This window comes from Pseudorca crassidens, chromosome 6 (genome assembly GCF_039906515.1).
Source record: "Pseudorca crassidens isolate mPseCra1 chromosome 6, mPseCra1.hap1, whole genome shotgun sequence".
Taxonomy (NCBI): domain Eukaryota; kingdom Metazoa; phylum Chordata; class Mammalia; order Artiodactyla; family Delphinidae; genus Pseudorca; species Pseudorca crassidens.
Window position 1 is genome coordinate 37,627,774 of NC_090301.1, and position 21,194 is coordinate 37,648,967.

General features: G+C 40.9%; 1 protein-coding gene across 1 annotated transcript in view; it reads left to right on the top strand.

The window, feature by feature from the left end:
- The window catches only part of RFTN2 (raftlin family member 2), a 61,070-nt gene that overhangs the window by 29,450 nt on the left and 10,426 nt on the right, over positions 1-21,194 (top strand). The window contains exons 6-8 of the mRNA XM_067741122.1: positions 1,709-1,830; positions 3,393-3,496; positions 17,229-17,307. Coding sequence (XP_067597223.1) covers positions 1,709-1,830; positions 3,393-3,496; positions 17,229-17,307 — 305 coding nt within the window. The remainder of the gene's footprint in view (positions 1-1,708; positions 1,831-3,392; positions 3,497-17,228; positions 17,308-21,194) is intronic.

Here is a 21,194-nt window from a genome sequence, read left to right on the forward strand (position 1 = left end):
TCTTGGGCTAAGTTGCTCTCCACAGCATGTGGGATCTTCCTGGACCAGGGATCAAACCTGCACTGGCAGGCAGATTCTTAACCACTGCACCACCAAGGAAGCCCCAAATATACAATTTTAAAGATGGTCTTGTGATGCTCTAAACTTACAATCTAAAACAGATTTAGTTCCACCGGTCACTTTGGTATGACAGTAGACAAGTACATTAAAGGAAGTGGAACATATACTGTAATTAGAAAAACAATTCCAACAAGTCAATTAAACTTTACTGGATTGTTGGGGACCGCTCTGAATAATGTAAATTCTTCATGATATTCTGCCCTAACTGTAACTGATGTAAAAATACTAATAAGAGTGATTTTCTCTTAAAGCCTATAGCCCATTAATAAAAATGAAAACTAAAAATTACATTTAAATTACTTTTGTCTTTTTTATCTTTAAGCTTAATAGATCTTTTGAAAACTTTGTAGGTTATTATTTAGATAATTGTCAACAAGGGAAACTTTGATGTGACCTTACGCTGTATGAAACTAGAATGCTTAACCAGCACATGACCATGGGAAATTGTCTCCTATTGCAAAATAGGAGACAAAAGAACTTCCATAAAATCAGTTTAGTTTTGGCCAGCTGGTTTTTGTCAGCTATTCAAAAAAATGTCAGAGAGGCCCTCCCTTAAAACTTCCTTCCCAGCAGGAATTCTTTTGACAATGACTTCTGTTTAGGATCTTCCTGTTACCATTCTTTTTTTTTTTTTTTTTTAAGCATCATTGAAGCAAAGAATTGTTCTGTGTTTATATTTTTTTAAGTAATCTTACGTCACCTTGGTTTTAATATCACACCTGTAATTCCAAGGATTAAGATTTTTGATGTTGTTTCTCTTAATAGTATAATTAACACACATACAGCATATAGAACAGAAACCAAAATTTGATTTCAAGGTGAAGGTCATTTCCAGATGCTTTTTAAGCTTAGGAAATCCACTTGCTTCTCACTGTATGATATTATTTTATCTTGTTTTTGTTATTGTAGTCTTCATATTTACAGTTTAATTTTAATTCAGTTAAGTATAAAACTATCTTGACCTTTGAGGGACTTCCTTGGTGGTCCAGTGGTTAAGAATCTGCCTTCCAATGCAGGGGGACGCAGGTTTGATCCCTGGTCAGAGAGCTAAGATCCCACATGCCACGGGGCAACTAAGCCCACCTGCCACAACTACTGAGCACTCAGGCCACAACTAGACAGCCCGCATCTAAGACCCGACGCAGCTAAAAATAAAATAAGTAAATAAATATTAAAAAAACAAACTGTCTTGATCTTTGAAAAAAAATTACCTTCAAGGGAGACGTCATAGATTCACCTAAAACAAGTGGGGGGTTTTTTAAGATTTTTTTTTTTTGATATGGACAATTTTCAAAGTCTTTATTGAATTTGTTACGATATTGCTTCTGGTTTTTTTCATGTTTCGGTTTTTTGGCTGCGAGGCATGTGGGATCCCAGCTCCCAGACCAGGGATTGAACCCGCACCCCCTGCCTGCATTGGAAGGCAAAGTCCCAGCCATTGGACCGCCAGGGAAGTCCCCTAAAACAAGTGTTTATTAGGTGATATGTTTTTCCTTCAGCTTCCTACAAGGGTTATTTAAGGTTTTAGATGATCCCAAGAGACTCTGAGCATTTACAACTCTTCTTAATTGTATGTTTTTCCTCACAGGGGACCATTTGCCGAAATCTTTGGAAGGATTCTTTATCTATGAAGAAGAAGGCTCTGGAGTTCCAGGATTCAGCAGGAAAGGAAATGATGCCATCGTAGTAGAACAATGGACAGTTATTGAGGTAAACTGAAGTTTTCTGACAATTTGGCTTTACTATTGCATTTAGTTTTACATGTTAAAGGTTTTCATTGCCTAACACATACAGTATTCTTCAAACACATTTTTATTCAATGTTCAAAATTTCATCAGAATGCATCACAAACTTTCAAATTTGTTTAAAGGTGGTTTGTTTTACTCAATGTTCAACTTTGTTAAAAGATAGCAAAATAATTATCTATACATAAATAACAGTAGATTCCCAAAGATTTAGCATTCTAGTCCTAAACAAATTCCCCTGGCACTGAGATTCTCTTTACACAATGCCGTGACAACTAGCTGAAACTGAAAAAAAAAAAAAAAACAAATCAGTCAATTTTATACCCAAGCAACCAATATGACTGACTTTTTTAACCATGTGAATTGACTTTCAAAGGCAAAAATATCCAAAGGTGTTCTTTCTCTCACCAGGCCAAATATGTACACACAGCATTGTCCTTCCTAATCAGAGATGACATTGCTGCTGTTGTTGTGCACTCTGAATTCAGATGTCACCGAATGGACTGCCGTTGAGGTGTACAGACTGAATTCAGGTATATTGTGCTGTGTGCACGAGGCCCTCACTGACAGCCTCTCTCAAGGACACTTTTGCCCTTTCTGGCCTTGCAAAGGTTAGAGAGACATAGGTCATTTTCAAAGAAATTGGAAATCCGGGGTTCCCTGGTGGTGCAGTGGTTAAGAATCCGCCTACCAATGCAGAGGATGCAGGTTCAAACCCTTGTCCGGGAAGATCCCACATGCCACGGAGCAACTAAGCCTGTGCACCACAACTACTGAGCCTGAGCTCTAGAGCCCGCAAGCCGCAATTACTGAAGCCTGCGTGCCTAGAGCCCATGCTCCGCAACAAGAGAAGCCACCACAATGAGAAGACCGCGCACCGCAACAAAGAGTAGCCCCCGCTCACCACAACCAGAGAAAGCCCGCGCGCAGCAGCGAAGACCCAACAGAGCCAAAAATAAAATAAATTAATTTAAAAAAAAAAGAGAAAAAGAAACTGGAAATCCCGTTGAGGGGAAAAAAGGATTTGGGGTAAGAGATAAAGCTCCAAATAAGAATCAATTCCAAGTGAGTAAAAAGCAGTGAAGATTCTCTGCTCTTCTCACCTTTCACTCCCCAATGCTCACTCTCTATTCCTGTCCTCACTCCCAGCCCCTACACCAGTGTTTCTGAAAGTGTATGGACTCTACTTGGATCCAAATCACCCAGGGAGCTTTTTAAAATGCAGATTCCCAGAGCCCCCCCTATATTAAAGTTTGATGCCCAAGCAAGACCGAGGGAAGGTAGGCCCCAACCTTAGAGAACCACATGGAAACCTCTCTCCGCTCCGATCCCCAGTGTTTCTAACTTGGTTGAATGGTTGGAAGGCAGAGGGAGCAGAAAAGAAGCCCAGGAAGACTGCAGCCGGTGAAATTGCACTTAATGGAGCGTGAACTCCCCTTATCCTAACACCTCTCACCCTCATTGTCATCACTTGTGTAGCTGGTTATCTTTGTCACTAGACTATGAACTCTGTGCTTATTCACACAGGGCTGTGAAATCAAAACGGATTACGGCCCTCTCCTGCACACTCTGGCTGAGTTTGGATGGCTCCTGACAAGCGTGTTGCCCACACCTATACTGAGACATGACAGGTAATGCCGAAAGTATCCTGACACACTCTCATCTCCTTGTCAAATAGAGTTCATCTGTTAGATAATTCAACCTAACGATGCTCATTTAATGCCTACAAAAAGCGTTTCACTGAACTTCTAATCTGATTTCATGTGCCTTGGAGATCAGCAAATCTAACGCCCTCGAGTTCTATACATCCCTCAGTATTCATGAGGGATCTGTTCCAGGACCCCCATGGATACCAAAATCCGGGATGCTCAAGTCCCTTATATAAAGTGGCATAGTATTTGCATAGAACCTGCACACATCCTCCCGTATACATTCAATCATCTCTAGATTACTTATAGTACCTACACAATGTAAATGCTATGTACATAGTTGCTGGAAAATTCAAGTTTTGCTTTTTGGAACTTTCTGGAACTGTTTTCTCAAATATTTTCCATCAGCAGTTGGCTGAATCTGAACTGCAGATACAGAGGGCTGACTGTGTATGTACAAGCTATTAATTGCATCTCCTTCCCAAGGGCATATGAGTTCATGAGGACAGAGCCAGAGCAGGGGCAAGGTAGACCAACTCCCAACTCAGTGCTGCTTCCAGCACTCAGAAGGCTGCCTCTCCCCTCAAAGACTGTACTACTATACCTTCTTTTTTCCAACTTGAGATTCCGATTCTTCCCTAGCGTGAAGATTGGGCCGATATGAATCTGCAAACAGAAAATGCAGCCCCCTCTGTAGGACCCTTTGTCCTGCTCTTCTGCCCTGCCTGTGTGAAACTGTCTTCAGGCCAGCACGCAGCTGGGGTTAGGGAGGCAGCAAGGCCCAGAGCGTGGCATGGAGGGGCGTCAGTGCTTCCGCTTCCATTCCTCCCCTCCAGTGTGGGGGGTTAGCTTTCCCCTGAAGCATGGACTTGTCAGCTATTTCCACTAAAATAAATACCTACATTAGAGCCAAAATGCCAACACTTCACAAATATCGGCTTTTTCTTTTCTCCTTTTCCTGAGAAAGGAAAAGACTGAGTTGTTATTTTTTGTCTGTTTGTCTGGAAAGAGAGAGAGACAAATTAAGCCCTCTGTATAAAGTGCTTTGCTGTGCCTTGGGCTCAGAAATGTTCCCTCTGCCCTCTGCAACATCCCTCTGCAACATCCCTGCAATGTTCCCTCTGCAACATCCAGAAAATGACTGACTGCCAAGGCTGCCCTGCCTGGCTGGTACTACCTGCAGAGGACAGTATAGTAGAGGACAGTACAGTAGAGGACAATAAAGGGCCTTCCCTTTAAGCAGAGTCGACCACGGTTTAACATTGATTGTCACGTATAGCTAAGGGAAGCAGCTCCCCTTTCCTCAGTCTCATCCACCCTTTAGTTTAGCAACTTTACCCCTGGCCAGTAACCCTACCTCCCCACAGACTTTAAAAACATTTGATGGACATGGCTCTATAATAAAGCCACACCTTCTTCAGGTGGAGAGAGGGATAAGAATGGATACAGAGTAAAGACACTCAAGCTTTAAAAGGAGGGGTTAGAAGTAAGCAAAGCAATTAATGTGCTTTTCTTCTCAGAGATTTATTGGTAACTGTTCTCAAACTGTGAGTGACAACTCTCTGAATTATTACCCAACTTTTAAAAATCTGTGACATACCTGTCAGATCACAGTACAGCAGTAATTCTCAAGATCTGGTCTTCAGACCAAGCTATATGAATGCTCTGAAGTACCTAGGAACACACCCATGCCAGAGGCTCATCCCAATGGGACAGTCAGAAGCTTTGAGGGTAGGGTCCATGAATCTCCATTTTCACAAGCTTCAGAAGCTCATCAACATTTGAGGATCTTTGCAGGAGAGAGAGAAAGAAATCCCACTTCGCTGCCACCCCTCATCTTCCATCTGCCAAGCCACTGGTCTATCCCACTCCCTACCCTCCCTCCGAATAACTTGTGTATTTGGCCTCCTCACCTCTTTTCGGTGGTTCTCCTAGGTGTACATTTAGGGTTTCATTGGCCCATTATAGTTAACCGTTTCTAAAAGTGCTCTGAGTTCTGAACCTTTCATGTTCCTTTTTCCCCAATGAAAAATATATTTTTCATTCCTCCCTCCTATTCACTCAGGGCTTCTGTTCCCATGAGTCTAAATATTTCCTAAAGTGACGAGAATGACTCACTAGGCACTAGATTAGATGGCAAGACTAATAGGCTGGATGCTGAGCCATAGAACACGGGCTGGCACTCCTTGAGCATCTCCTGCTTGGTTTGGGAATGAGAACAAGACTGAGACCAAAGGTGGGAAGGAAGAGGTCTCAAGTATACTGTGATGGGGAAGGGTGGTGGAGCCTGGAGCCATGCTTGGCTTGACCACCTTGTCCTGCGTGTCAAACTGCGTAAGGTCACAGGCTGGACCAAGTGATTAGGCGGCTCACTGGAGTGAGGAGTGGCTGTATGTTATCCTTGGAGCAGAGGTAGCACCACTGCCTCACCACCATTCCCAGCTTCTTCAGTACCCCTGGTATCCACCAAGACACCGTGGAGGCAGACTGGACCTTTCAGGCCCTCCTTGTGAAGGTTCATCTTACGTGCAATTAAAATAGCAAAGGGGCAGGAATTCCCTGGCCATCCAGTGGTTAGGACTCAGCGCTTTCACTGTGGTGGCCCAGGTTCAATCCTTGGTCAGGGAACTTGGGTCCCAAAAGCCGTGCGGGGCACAGCCAAAAAAGAAAAAAAAAATTAGCAAAGGGGCTACCAGGACCCTCCAAGGCCCTGCAGCTAGCAGCCTCGTCACCCAGCCCCACCCACCAGTGTCTGGCACAAGCCTCCACACAAGGCAGGGCCTTTTTATTCTTGTCCAAATATGCTGACCCTATGACAGTCACATGCTGGTCTTAGCTGCTCCAGTGCACACAGGATAGGAATCACCTTCAGCCAGGTCATCTTTTTTTTTTTTTTAACATGGGAAGTAAACATTTCTCAACATTTAATACCACTATATATAATAACTATAAAATAACCAATGATAAAAGGCTGATACATATTTTTCCAGACTCTTTTCTAATCTAGAAGGTTGTGAATTCTTAAGAGCCAGCATCCAGAAGAACTGACCCTGATACTGTGAACTATGGAACATTTTTCTGGTAAACTGCAAGAGTCCTGCCAGGGGACCCCTCAAGGATGCAGGGCTATAGGGCAGGTACCACAATACTTTCCACCACAACTTTTTCGTGCAGATGATATCAGGTAAAAAGGAACACCGAGGGCAACTTCTGATAAACCTTTTTTGCACCATAGTCCTGTCCTGCGGAATTTGGGGTTTGAGACATGGTTTTCTTCTCTTTTTCATCTTCATCCATTTTGTTCCCTTGCTGCAGCTCCATGTCTTTATTTGTCTTATTTTTCCCTTTAATACACTCTTCAGATGGACTGATTCCTTCCTCAAAGATGGTTTATCATTTCTGTGAGTTCATGGACCACAACCAGCATTCTTTCATGAGCCAGGTCATCTTTAAATGTAAATAAAAATATTACGTGTGGGCTTCCCTGGTGGCCCAGTGGTTGAGAGTCCACCTGCTGATGCAGGGGACACGGGTTCATGCCCCGGTCCGGGAAGATCCCACATGCCGCGGAGCGGCTGGGCCCGTGAGCCATGGCCGCTGAGCCTGCGCGTCCGGAGCCTGTGCTCCGCAATGGGAGAGGCCACAAGAGTGAGAGGCCCACGTACCACAAAAAAAAAAAAAAAAAAAATTACGTGCAGTTCATCTTGGTCCAGGTGGGGGATATTGCCTGAAAGTTTTTAGTTTCTGAAACTAGAAGAATGGTCCAGGCTTTGAGCTAAGCAGATCTCATTTGAATTACACCTTCACCATTTACCAGCCATATGATTTTGGGGACCTCTTTGAGTCTCAATTTCCTCATCTGGAAAATGATACAATATCAACTTCACTGGATTATCTTGATGATTAAGCAAGATAATGCAGGGCCTGTGCATACTAGGCTAATAAATTAGAGCTATTAGACAGGATTTAATCCTTTCGCAGAACCAGAATCCCTAAGAAGTTGAAGCCAATTGTAAAAGCATGATGGCTTGGCCTGTCCTAAATCAGGATATTTCAGAAAATGTCAATACTGTAGTTCACTGTATACAAAATCATCACTGAGTATTACAAGCCAATAAAAGGGACAGAAATAAATAATGACGCTATAAAGATACATGCTTACACGTTATGCTCATACCCAGAGAAAGTAATGTTATCATCTTTCTTTTTGGGCCCACATGTCTTAAAACATAACTTAGAACTACTGCCAGTGAAAACTTTCTTCCTTAAATATTTTTGACTCATATAAAACAATAATGTCTTAAGTCATTTCAATTTTTTCTACTCTTCTATCACCTAAACCAAAACTTGAATGGTCTCTACGTAATGTATTTTCCTCTCATTTCTTTCCTTACGCAAATATATCCTGTTAGATATAGAAAACAAACTTGTGGTTATCAAAGGGAAGAGGGAAAGAGGGAGGAACAAATTAGGCTTATGGGATTAACAGATACAAACTGTTACATTTAAAATAGATAAGCAACAGGGATATACTGTACAGCACAGGGAATTATACCTGTTACCCGAAAACTGGGTTCGCCTCCTGGTAGGTGTCAAGCCAAAATATACAACCAAGCCAAGATCAGGAGAAGGAAGGATTTATTACTTGCAGCAAGTAAGGAGAACATGGGGGATCTTTCCCAAAGCACTGTTCCCCCGAACAGCAAAACTAAGGGAGTTTCAAGCTAAGGATACATGTGTGTTCATGAAGGGGCTGGAGCAGAGGAGAATTCTGCATAGAATTGGGGGGAAGGTTAACCAGAGTCTAAGCTTTAGTTGATTGATGTCACAAGAGTCAGAAAAGGTCAATGTCATCATTCCTTAGGTTCTGACCAGGCTGAGGTCATAGCCTGTAGTTAACATACTCCACCTGGGTGGGGCCTTAGTTCCTGCAGAACTCAAAGATCTGTATAAGATTGTTATGGACATCCCTTGAGGAGGACCTAGGACTGTTTTGTTGCTGAATTCTTGTTTCATGACTGCTTTTCATTTGTTCCTGCATTCCTTTTTTCCCTTAAGGTCATTATTTGCTGAGACCTGTTCAAGGGCAAGCATTGCGGCCAGGCTTAGATCACAAAATGGCCTCTCTTATGTCAAGAAAGTTGTGCCTGGTTCTCTTTTTCTGGGGACCCCCCCCAACCACCCTATCTGCTCACATACTCATTATTTTGTAATAACCTATAATGGAATGTAATCCACAAAAACACTAAATCGCTGTCTGTACACCTGAAACTAACACAGTATTATAAAGCAACTAGACTTCAATAAAAACAAACAAATACATCCTGTTATCAGATTGCAGAAAGTTGTTTTCCCAGAGTGTCCTTTAGGTTAAGGTTGTTGTCTCCATTACCTTAGGCAAGATCATACCACTGAGGTTTAAAGCTGTGTTACCATGGAAACATCAAGATGTGGTAATCTGATACCACTACCTTATTCAAGGGTTATTGTTATCAGCCCTGAAAACTTGCCAGAATCCCTTTTTAATCCTTATCACTATATAATTAACTATACACATAGGCCCAATCCTTTTCAAAAAAAATCAAGGTGAAAATTTACATTAAATTCTTCAGGGCAAATCTGGTAGAGGATCAAATTAGCTGAACAAGCAGCTAATATTGCTGACCTTAAAATAATCTCCAGAAGAAAATGGAAGGAGAAGCCAAAGTTCCCTCTGTTTGGTCACCTCAGATCAGCTCCCCTCTCCCCAGTAGTAATCTGGGGTGGGCAGGGAATGGGGAATGTGCATTTTAACAAGAATACAAGGTGATTCTGATGCACGTGCAGAAATATGGAATTATAACCTAACATTGAAAGAGAAAGCATTTTAGAACACAAGATAGAAGAAAAGTGTACACCCTCATTTATCTCTCAGAAGACAGAATTTAAAGGCGAGGGCTTTTGGTACAATAAATCAAGTTATACTGTACAGAGAATATTAAACAGTCTAGTCATAGGGCTTCCCTGATGGCGCGGTGGTTGAGAATCTGCCTGCCAATGCAGGGGACACGGGTTCGAGCCCTGGTCTGGGAGGATCCCACATGCCGCAGAGCAACGGGGCCCGTGAGGCACAACTACTGAGCCTGTGCGTCTGGAGCCTGTGCTCCGCAACAAGAGAGGCCGTGATAGTGAGAGGCCCGCGCACCGCGATGAAGAGTGGCCCCTGCTCGCCGCAACTAGAGAAAGCCCTCGCACAGAAATGAAGACCCAACACAGCCAAAAAAAAAAAAAAAAAAAAAAAAAATTCTAGTCATAAAGGACAAGATGTGAACAACAAAAAGAGAAAATCCTCTGCTCACTGTGGTGTCAGGCGCCCGCCCCCTCTTCCATTTTCTGCAGCCCCTGAGGGAAAAGGCTCCACAGCTCTGTGGTCACCACAGCTCAGAAGCACTAGAAGTCTTTGCAGTTATTTGAGACACTTAAGTGCACAATAAGTTCCTCTAAGTCCCAAGTGGCAGCCAAGGCAGGAATTGTTTATTTATATACAGTAGAGGGAGAGTCGAGGGTTTCACGTTTGGTCCATTTTCATGACAGTCTCTTCCCTTTCTGATTTAACTTCTGTGGACACAGTATTATGTAATTCCATTGTGAGTTAAGCTTGTAGCAATCTTGCAGTGAGCAGCATTTTTATAAGGCCCACGTTTTTTAAGAAATAGTCAATTTGTCTATTACATATACTTCTAGTTACCACACTTCTTTATCTGAACTTAAATTTCTAACATTTTGTCAGGAGGAGGGGTTGGGAGGAGCTAAATTGTGGAAGTGCCTTTTTTTGTCTTTAACATGTGCACTGATACCTGAGAAACAAATGAAGGTCATAAGGCAAAGGAACTTCGTGACTAAGGACTAGCTTACAAAGGTGCAAGCTAAAATTTAATTTTATAATTCTACTTTTAAAAAGTAAAGTTTATTTCATATTTTTAAAATAAATTTATTTATTTTTAATTTTTGGCTGCATTGGGTCTTCGTTGCTACTTGTGGGCTTTCTCTAGTTGCAGCGAGCGGGGGCTACTCTTCGTTGCGGTGCGCGGGCTTCTCACTATCACGGCCTCTCTTGTTGCGGAGCACGGGCTCTAGGTGCATCAGCTTCAGTAGTTGTGGCTCACGGGCTCCAGAGCACAGGCTCAGTAGTTGGTGGCACACTGGCTTAGTTGCTCCGCAGCATGTGGGATCTTCCCGGACCAGGGCTCGAACCCATGTCCCCTGCAGTGGCAGGCAGACTCCTAACCACTGCACCACCAGGGAAGCCCTACTTCATATTTTAAAAGCAGGATTTTACTCATTTATTTCTGAGTTGTGTTACCGAGCCAAGGGCTCATGTGCCCATGGTGCAGAAAGCCAAGCTAACAGCAGATGTTTGCAGCAAAGTAAGAGTTTATTTGCAGGGTGCTAAGCAAGGAGAACATGCTCCAAAGACCCGAACTCCCCGATGGCTTTCAGGCAAGGGTTTTGTTTTGTTTTGTTTTTGCGGTACCCGGGCCTCTCACTGTTGTGGCCTCTCCCGTTGCGGAGAACAGGCTCTGGACGCGCAGGCTCAGTGGCCATGGCTCACGGGCCCAGCCGCTCTGCGGCATGTGGGATCTTCCCGGACCGGGGCACGAACCCGCGTCCTCTGCATCGGCAGGCAGACTCTCAACAACTGCGCCACCAGGGATGCCCACAGGCAAGGGTTTTTAAAGACAGTGTTAGGAGAGAGGGTTGTAGGGTGCATGATCAGCTCATGGACATTCTGATTGGTTGGTGGTGAGGTAACAGGGCGATGTTTTGGGAATCTCAACCTTCTGGTTCCAACCAGTTTGGGGTCTCCCTGCTTGTGGTCAGCATGTGGCCACCATCCTCCACCTGGGTGGGGGGGGTCTTAATTTCTACAGAACAACTTAAAGATATGCATCAGATATCCCTTCTGGAAGAACTAAGAGTCCTGTGCCTCTTGTCCTAATCTTTAACTGCTTGTGTCTGATCTCTAGAACTCAGGAAAGACCTAGAAAACTAAAGCCTTTTGTTCTACAAACAAGAAACAGGGGACACAGAGGGGCTTTTGTACCTAAAAGGCCCCACGGGGTCCTGCTTGGTTTCACCCCCCCTTTTCTTTTTTTTTTACAGATTTTATTTATTTATTTGTTTGTTTGTTTGTTTTTTGGCTGTGTTGGGTCTTCATTGCTGGGCATGGACTTTCCCTAGTTGGGGCAAGCGGGGGCTACTCTTTGTTGTGGTGCACGGGCTTCTCATTGCGGTGGCTTCTCTTGTTGCAGAGCACGGGCTCTAGGTGCGTGGGCTTCAGTAGTTGCGGCACGTGGGCTTCAGTAGTTGTGGCTCACGGGCTCTAGAGCACAGGCTCAGTAGTTGTGGCGCACAGGCTTAGTTGCTCTGTGGCATGTGGGATCTTCCCGGACCAGGGCTCGAAGCTGTGTCCCCTGCATTGGCAGGAGGATTCTTAACCACTGTGCCACCAGGGAAGCCCCCCTGCCCCTTTCCTTGATATGCCTCAATCCTGAGGGGAACAGGGTTGGGACAAGAAAACGAATGAAGTTTTGTGTAGAGAAATTAATCATAAACTCAGTAAGGGAACTCAGTTTTAAACCATGGCAATTAATTAATGTATAAGATGATGCAAAACTAATCAGAAAATACAAATTAACCTAACAATTTTGTTTTCTCTAGTCTAATGGATTTTGAAGCCATAAAGGAATCTGTTTACAAGATTTTTATTTCACAAGTGACTAAGCACTTGCAAATAAGCCACTCATTTGAAACCAGATCAGTTCGTATTCAAACCGATTCACATTCTTGCATTTTATTTTAAACAAAGTTCTTTCAGTTCAACTCAAATATTTATTGAGTGCCTGGTATGTATAAGGCAATATTTTACCTGCTCCAGGGGCAGACCCTGGCTTCCAGGAACTCATAATCTACTTGGAGAGACAATACAGTCACAAATAACGAATGTGGAACAGTGGTCTAGAGCATATATTCTCAATAGAGGTGACATTACCACAAGAGGGTGAAAACTGGTTATGGGGGAGGTGAAAAAATCTTAGATATTACAAAGGTTTGTGCCTCTCCAAAAGGTCACAGTACATAGACAGATACGTGGCATATCTTTGTTATTAAAATTTAATGGGGCAAGGGGAAGGAATTCGGGAGAAAATGTATAAAAAGTTTCCTTGGGGAAGCAATAATGAAAAAAGTTGAGTGTAAGGCAGGTGAATATGGTAGAGGACATTAGTGAAAGAGGAGAGGAGGTCTGTGGAGGCTGAGAAGTCTGAGGTGCAGGCACCGTTAAGAAAGAATAGAGCTTCCAAAAGTAGTTTTAGAGAGAATATTTCTGGTGGCAGATAGGGCTAACCAGGAACAATAAATAGGTGTCAGACAATAAATAGACCAGCAGCACTAGCCTGTGGGTAGTGGCTGCCTAAACACCATAAAAACAAGGATTCTAAAACCAGGATCAGCAGAAAAGAACGTGATCAGTTAATGATGTCTGCTATGAGCACAGAAGATGTAAAGTGGAAGTATGAATACCACAAAGTATCTCCTCTTTCTGGCAACCATAAGCACATAGCAGAGTCAGCAAAGTGCAGGATATATTCAAGGAAAAGTAGGTACAGGTGAATGAATTCTTAAAGACCTCTCCTAATTTAAAACTCATAGGTCTCACAAAAAAGAAACAGACTCACACAGATACAGAGAACTAGTGGATACCAGTAGGAAGAGGGGACGGCGAGGGGGAAGGGGAGGGGGAGGGGCAAGATAGAGGTAGGGGATTAAGAGGTACAACTACGATGTATAAAATAAATAAGTTGCAAAGACATATTGTACAGCACAAGGAATATAGCCAAGTTATTTTATAATAACTATAAATGGAGTATAGCCTTTAAAAATTGTGAATCACTATGTTGTACACCTGAAACTTACATAATATTGTACATCAACTATACCTCAATTTAAAAAAAAGTAGAATTCAATACAGATTTTACCAAAACAATAAATGTAAAAGGGGAGGGAGAATTTTTATCATGTATAAATCCACAACCATTCTCCTACATATCAGCATTACATATACTCTTAAAACAATTCTGTTAATAAAATGCATATAGAAAGTGCATAAAACACAAATGTGCATAATTATAATTCTACAAACACTTGTGTAATTACCACCGGGCAAGACAGAGAACATTGCTGGCACCCTAGAAGTACCCCATGTGTTTCCCTATCACACCCACTCCCTTCATGCAGAGGCAATATTACCCCAACGTTTAAGATAATCACTTCCTTATCTTGCCTAATAGTCTTACCACTCACCTTTGAATCCCTAAACAGTACGATTTAGTTTTGCCTGTTTTGAATTTTTAAAAATGGAATTATATATATTCTTCCACATGTTGCCTCTTTCACTTAACATTGTAAGATTACAAACAACTATGTATAAAATAAATAAGCAACAAGGATATATTGTGCAGCACAGGGAAATACAGCCACTGTTTTGTAGTAACTTTAAATGGAGTACAACCTATAAAAATATTGAATTGCTATGTTGTACACCTGAAACTAACATAATATTGTCATATAATCAACTATACTTCAATAAATAAAATAATAAAATTTTAAAAATTCAATTAAAAAGAAAAGCATTGTAAGATTTATCCATGTTGTGTGTAGGTATGAGTTTCTCCAGGGTGTAGACCAGGAAGTGGAATTGCTGGCTCACAGGGCACTTCTTTAGCTTTATTAGATATAAATGCCAGACTCTTTCCAAGTTGAATATTGCAGCTTACTCTCCCGCCAGCAGGATGTGAAAGTTCCCATTGCTCCAACAAAAAATTGGTCATACTTTTAAATTTTGTCATTCTGGTAACTGTATAGATAGTATGATCTCAGGGTGGTTTTAGTTTGTATTTACCAAATTGCTACTAAAATTGAGCGCATTTTCATATGTCTATTGACCACTGAGATTTTTCTTTTGTCAAGTACCTGTTTAAATCTTTTGCCCACATTTAAAATTGTACTTATAGGAGTTTTTAAATAGATGTTGGATGAGGCTTAATTTATTTGCTACGTGTGTTGCAATGATCTCTCTGATTCTGTGGCTTGTCTTTTTACTCTTTGTGATGTCTTTCGATTAGCAGAAGTTTATAATTTTAAAATATGCAAATATATCAATTTTTACCCTTTTTGGTGTATTGTTTAAGAAATCTCTCCCTTCACTGAAGCAATGGGGGGAGGCAAGGAGTGAATTGTTTTTAAATTTGGGCATAACATGGGACATTTTAATTTTTTTAATTAACATAAAATTCTGTAAGCTAGAGTTGTTATAGGCTGATGTGCCTGAGTAATACGTTTTGTGAGGAGGAGAAGGAAGAGCTAAATCTTAAAAGATTCATACTGAGTGTCAATGAGCTTCGCAGAGGTAAAAAGACCTAGGAAGCCTTTTGTCTTCTCTATTCTTGTGTCCCCTTTCCCTTGACTATTTTCTCTGGAAGATATTCTTAATTCTGAGATATTTTCCTCCCACTTAACCCACCCCACATTTCATTAAACGAATGGAGGAACTGGAGGGAAATCCCATTTGCTGTGCTCCTTCCAGTGACAGGCACGGTAGAGGCTCTTCATACACACTGACTTATTTAACCATCACAAAGGCCCTGATAGGAAATGTAAGAGAATTTTGAAACTTTGCCGAAGTCACCAGGTATGAGGTGGTATCGTCGGCTATTGTAGTGTCAACTGGCAAAAAAAACCCCAACATGAAATGAGAGCTGTGAGTTTCAGTTTTATTTGGGGACTTACTAAGGACTCTAGCCCAGGATACAGTCTCTCAAAGAGCTCTGAGGAACTGCTCCCAAGAGGTGAGGCGGGCAGGTCAGTATATATTTGTTGTTTTGGAGAAGGGTCACGTGCAATCAGACACACATCAGGTAGAAGGTTAGTCATGAGGAACAGGTATCTCAGTTAATGACGTTAGATCTTTTCTAAGTATGGGAAGATGTAAGAATCCAGGTTCATAAAAAAATTTCTCCTGAAATATTTCTAGCTATGTAAGGGCTTGTTTTTCCAGAGCACCGAGTGCCTTCACCGGAATTCCTTTCACGGTGAATTGTAGGTTAGTGGCTGCAGTGGCTAATGACTTGATTCTTGTAGAACTGGGTGGTGGGCAACATTCTTTGTTTTACAGTAGAGTTGTGACTTGAACCCAGGGCTCATCTGGTTCCAAAGCCACTGGCCTTTCGAGTATCCTTCCAGCCTCCCAAATAAACCAGCCTGTTCTATACACCGCTAGTCCCTACCTGTGTCATAACTGATGTCTCCTGATGATTCAAGTTGTTCCCAAAAGTTAGGATATATTTCATAACAAGTCTTTTCTTCTAATCAGAGATTGAGTCAAACTAAAATAAGATTAGACTAGACGCAGTCTTTTTAAAATAAAGATAAAAAAGTAGCAGTCTCTCATTACCACTTTGTGGGAAGATTTGCGGTTTCTCAAAATTCAATAGTATCAGTAAGTTTGGGGTTTTCAAATGGTGTGGGGTTGACCACTAAGGCCAGAGTTTCAATGTTGCATTTGTTTTCCAGAAAAGGAGCTCAGCATAAAATGCAGCTAATAGTGAGGTTTTGTTTGGGTTTTTTGCATAATAAAAGTCGTAACTGAGCAACATTAACTACAGACACTCCTCCCCATAAATCCATGGAGACTCTGTGAAAAGCATTTCAGAGAAATCCAAACCCCAAGTAGTCTTTGGCAAGGGGTAATTTGCCATGATGGTAGTTAAATAAGGAGAATATTGAGTAGCTGACTACAAAGAAGCATCTGAAAATGAAAATAGCTGTGGCTGAAGTCCCTCAATGGAAAGTGTATATAAAATTTCTCACACGTGGCAGCCCACACTGGTCTCTTCTTTTTATGAGACAAATTTGACAGTGCATACCAGGGAGCTTAAATCATACCCTTTTGGCCTAATAATCCCACTCCTGAGAATTTATCTCAAGGAAATAAGTCATAAAGAATAAGGAAGACTGTACATATTTTTATAACAGCATTATTTATAATTAGCAGAAAACTGGAAACAGCCTAATTTTACAATAATAAAGGAAAGGCTTAGTACATTTTGGTATCTTAATTCTTTGGGATATCATGCAGCTATTAAGAATATCATCCTACTGTACAAACAAGAAAAAGGATAAGCATAGAATACAGAATGCAAATACGCAGAAGTTATAGACATGCAGAAATACACATGTTGATAAAAGAGTAGGAGGTGACACAAAGAGATGAAACTAAGTATGTTAGCACAGTGAGATGACAAGTTTTAAACGTTAAAATTTTCTTTTGTGGGGCTTCCCTGGTGGCGCAGTTGTTGGGAGTCCGCCTGCCGATGCAGGGGGCGCTGAGCCTGCGCGTCCGGAGCCTGTGCTCCGCAACGGGAGAGGCCACAACAGTGAGAGGCCCGCGTGCTGGGAAAAAAAAAAAAAAAATTTCTTTTGTAACGACCATATTTAGTTTTTAGGGATTTTTTTCCCCTGTTTTATCTGCTGCAACTTATATAGAATCATATTTCCTAGTTATTGTTGGATCAGAAGATTATTCTACAAAGGACACATGGGGAACATTCTAGCCAAGTGTGAAATATAGAGAGAATTACTAATTTACAAATACTAATGCTATTGTTTTAATTTGCAGTGAAGGGAATTTGGCTACAAAGCAGGTTGTGTTCCTTCAGAGACCAGTTATGTGGAATTCAGCCACTCAAACACCGGAAGTGAGTAAAATTGATGCTTTATGAACTAAATGTTACACTGAAGCATTTAAACCTTAAACTCTCTTTGTAATTCTAAATGGTGAACAGATGAGGAAGTGTGGAGTTGATAAGGAAACAGTCTTCTGAACCAGCATACAACAAGGGAAATGTGCCAGCAAACAGGCATGTGAGACAGTTCTGAAGGGGATCAGAATATTACTCTAAAATATGCCACTTGGGCATAAGGGTTACTATTTTGAGCTAAAGGCAATTAAAAAACAGCAGACACAGGAGGACCTCTCTACCCTCTCCCTTTCTGACAAAAGCAGAGCATAAATTTCCCTTTTAAAAGGTGACAGAAATTTCCATTTGTAAAGTTGCCCCCCTCTCCTGTACCAGAAATGACTCTTATCACTGGAAACAACACAGACTGTAGTCCCCACAATCACCTTACTAAAGCCTTCTTTTCCCTTAGTTTCCCCAAATACTTGCCTTCCCACAATCTACTGTCCCTAGAAGCCCAAACCCCTTTTCCTTTGTCTAGTCACTTCACCACAATTTATCACCCCTTGTAAAATGATATATAATCTCCCGGTCTAACTGCCTGTTTGGGTTTTCACTTCTCTGTGCAGCCCCCATGTGCATCCAAAACAAACCTTTTCTCCTATTAATCTTTTTTTTTAGTTTAATTTGCTGGTCTGAGAGACTGAACATAAGATGATAGAGGAAAAGTTTTTTCCTCTCCACAGTTATAAGCCTTATAAGTGAATGTGCGTGATATCTGTGTGATCTTGTCTATCTTGACTTCTGACAGCACTTTTGTATTGTCTCCTCAAGGTCATAATTTTTCAGCCCTTTGCTGAAGGGCTATACTGAGCCTCAAGTCACCTTATCCTTAATAGACCCCTACCAGATTCACACCTAGAATAGTATCATTGAATGAAGCAATCTGTGCATTAATTAATTAAAGCATAACCTTCGAAACAGGAAGTTTGCAAATAGACCAGAAAATTATTTGAAGTGATTCTTTTTCTGTATATCAAGAAAATATTGTTTTAGAAAACTTTAAAGTTTTCTAAACTAGCAAAGCTAGACTGACAGTGTATGTAATGCAGCCATGCTACGTTGTCTCACATTAATTTTGGAAAGACTCTAGCTGGTTCCATAGGTAAGCAGGTAGAGAGGTGGAAAGGTGGATAGGATATTCCTCCCATGGGAGGAGAGCAGAGTGATCAAGTACACAGATTTTAGAAAGACTGAATTAGAGCCCACAGGTGAGCAGGGCCTCCCAACCCCGGTGAGAGTAGCTCAAGATCACGAGTTCATTAAGAAATATTCGGTTAAGAAGAAGCAAGGTGGATCTATGTAAAGAATGGCCAGAAAAGGTTTTCATTCTTCTTTCTCCTTCCCCAAAGCAACTTCTCACCATGCTACAGCCTTTTCTTTTCTCTTTTTTTTTTTTTTTTTTAAATATTCTGCAAACAGCCATCATTTTTGAGAAAGATCAACAGAATTCACAGCCTCATGGGATTTTGACTAACTGAGGGCCCTGGAATTGGTGTTTGTGAAGATGTAAGACCCAAATTCAGCTGCTTCATGGTCTCCCTTCTTAGGGTTAGATATCAGTTCTCTGATTCCCTGAAAATATTTGAGCTTTTTTTGTTTAACTTTAAATACCATTCAGTAGTCTAGTGGTAGCTTTTCTTTGGGTAATCTTTATATTTATATCCATTGTAATATAAAATTTCTGGCTCATTTATATAATAGTAAGGAAGTACATAAATGGTCAGTTTTCATCAATGAGAAGCCCAGGAGTAATATATTTTATAGCTTAGAATTCTACTTCTAAACGGATTTACTATTTCTTCCTTTGATAAATCTTTAATTTTCCTAGCAGGAAATCTCAGGATATTGAGATTATTTCAAGGCAGAACATGTAGGTGGTTCAGTCTGGAGCTGAAGTATGTAATAGCTATAATAGAAAACCAATTTGTAAATTCTTTTAATTTTCCCTAGTGGAAATAATTTGTTATTTTATCTCGAGAAGGTAGTAGACTATCAGTATTGCCATAGAGTTAATTTAGCTATCTCATATATATTTTGTGAAAGTTATACATTTATAACGTGTCTTGAAAAAAATTTTTATGTAGTTGTAGGTCTGTAATGGCACTATTCTTTGCTTGTACCTTGAAATCAGTTGTTGTTTGGGAGGGGCTGATAAGGGGATTGCTTCATTTATAAAGGTTTTCAAAGAATTATTTCAAAGGTGTTTAGTTCTTTTTTATTTTTTTATTATTTATTTATTTATTTAAAGATTTATTTATTTATTTATTTGGCTGAACCGGCTCTTATGCGGCAGGTGGGCTGCTTAGTTGCTCCTTAGTTGAACTCTTAGTTGCGGCATGCATGCGGGATCCAGTTCCCTGACCAGGGATCGAACCCGGGCCCCCTGCATTGGGAGCGTGGAGTCTTATCCACTGCGCCACCAGGGAAGTCCCTAGTTCTTTTTTAAAAACATAAATCATTTTATTTTATTTTTGGTTGCGTTGGGCACGCAGGCTTTTCTCTCTTTGTGGCGAGTGGGGGCTTCTCTTGTTGCGGAGTACAGGCTCTAGGCATGCAGGTTTCAGTAGTTGTGGCTCATGGGCTCTAGAGCGCAGGCTCAGTAGTTGTGGCGCACGGGCTTAGTTGCTCCGCGGAAGGTGGGATCTTCCTGGGCCAGGGATCGAACCCGTGTCCCCTGCATTGGCAGACAGATGCCTAACCACTGTGCCACCAGGGAAGCCCAAAGGTGTTTCGTTCTAAAAACCAGTTGGTGGAAATTTGAGACAATTACAAACATTGCCCTAGGATCGTTAATGAGTTTTCAGTAAAATGATAAATTTCACGGGCTGGTAGAAACTGATCTAGGGTTTAACCCTTGAAAAAAAGAGTTCTCTCTTTTACTGAGATTAATGTCAAGATATATAAGACTTTTTGTAGTCAGTTGCACTCAACATAGAACAGTACTTTTATGTTAAGCAAAGCCATTTCATGCCTCTGTATAGGAGAGGGAATTGAGAATCACATGATGAAGAAAGCATATTGTTGGAATTTTTTCTTCTGAAGTTATAAAGACCCTTACGTTTGGAATTTGTTTATAGTCCACAAATATGTTTTTATACAATATTCTAGATAGCTTGAGAATTTTTTTAAATACGGAAAATATCAATTCAAAATATTTATACTCCTAATTACTGCCTCAATTTTCTTTAAGCTATTGAAAGATAGTTTGTTTTAGGATAGAAAAATTTTAGAAAAAAAATAATAGGAGAAAATCTTCTGAACTGGAGCTAAGCGAAGAGTTCTTAGACATGACACCAAAAGCATAATTCATTTAAAAAAAATTGATAAATTAGACCTTATCAAAATTTAAAACTTTTGCTCTGTGAATAACACTAAGAAAATAATAGAAAAGCCACAGACTGAGAGGAAAAAAAAATTTTGCAAATCACGTATATGACAAAGGACTTGTATCCAAAAGGTATCAAGAACTCTCAAAAGTTAAAAAATAAATAAACAACGCAGGTAAAAAATAGTTAAAAGTCTTGGACATCTAACCAATGAGGATATGTAGATGAGAAATAAGCACATAAAAAAACATTTAAATCATTAGTCATTAAGGGAAATGCGAATGAAAACCATGATGAGGCACTACCATACATCTACTAGAATGACTAAGATTAAAAAATATTGACAACACTAAGAACTAGCAAGGATGAGGAGCAATCAGAACTATCAAACGCTGCTGGTGGGGATGCAAAATGGTGCACCCGCTCTGGAAAAGAGTTTGGCAGCTTCTCATGGGGTTAAACATACACTTACATACAACCACCAATCCCACTCTTGGGCATTGACCCTAGAGAAAT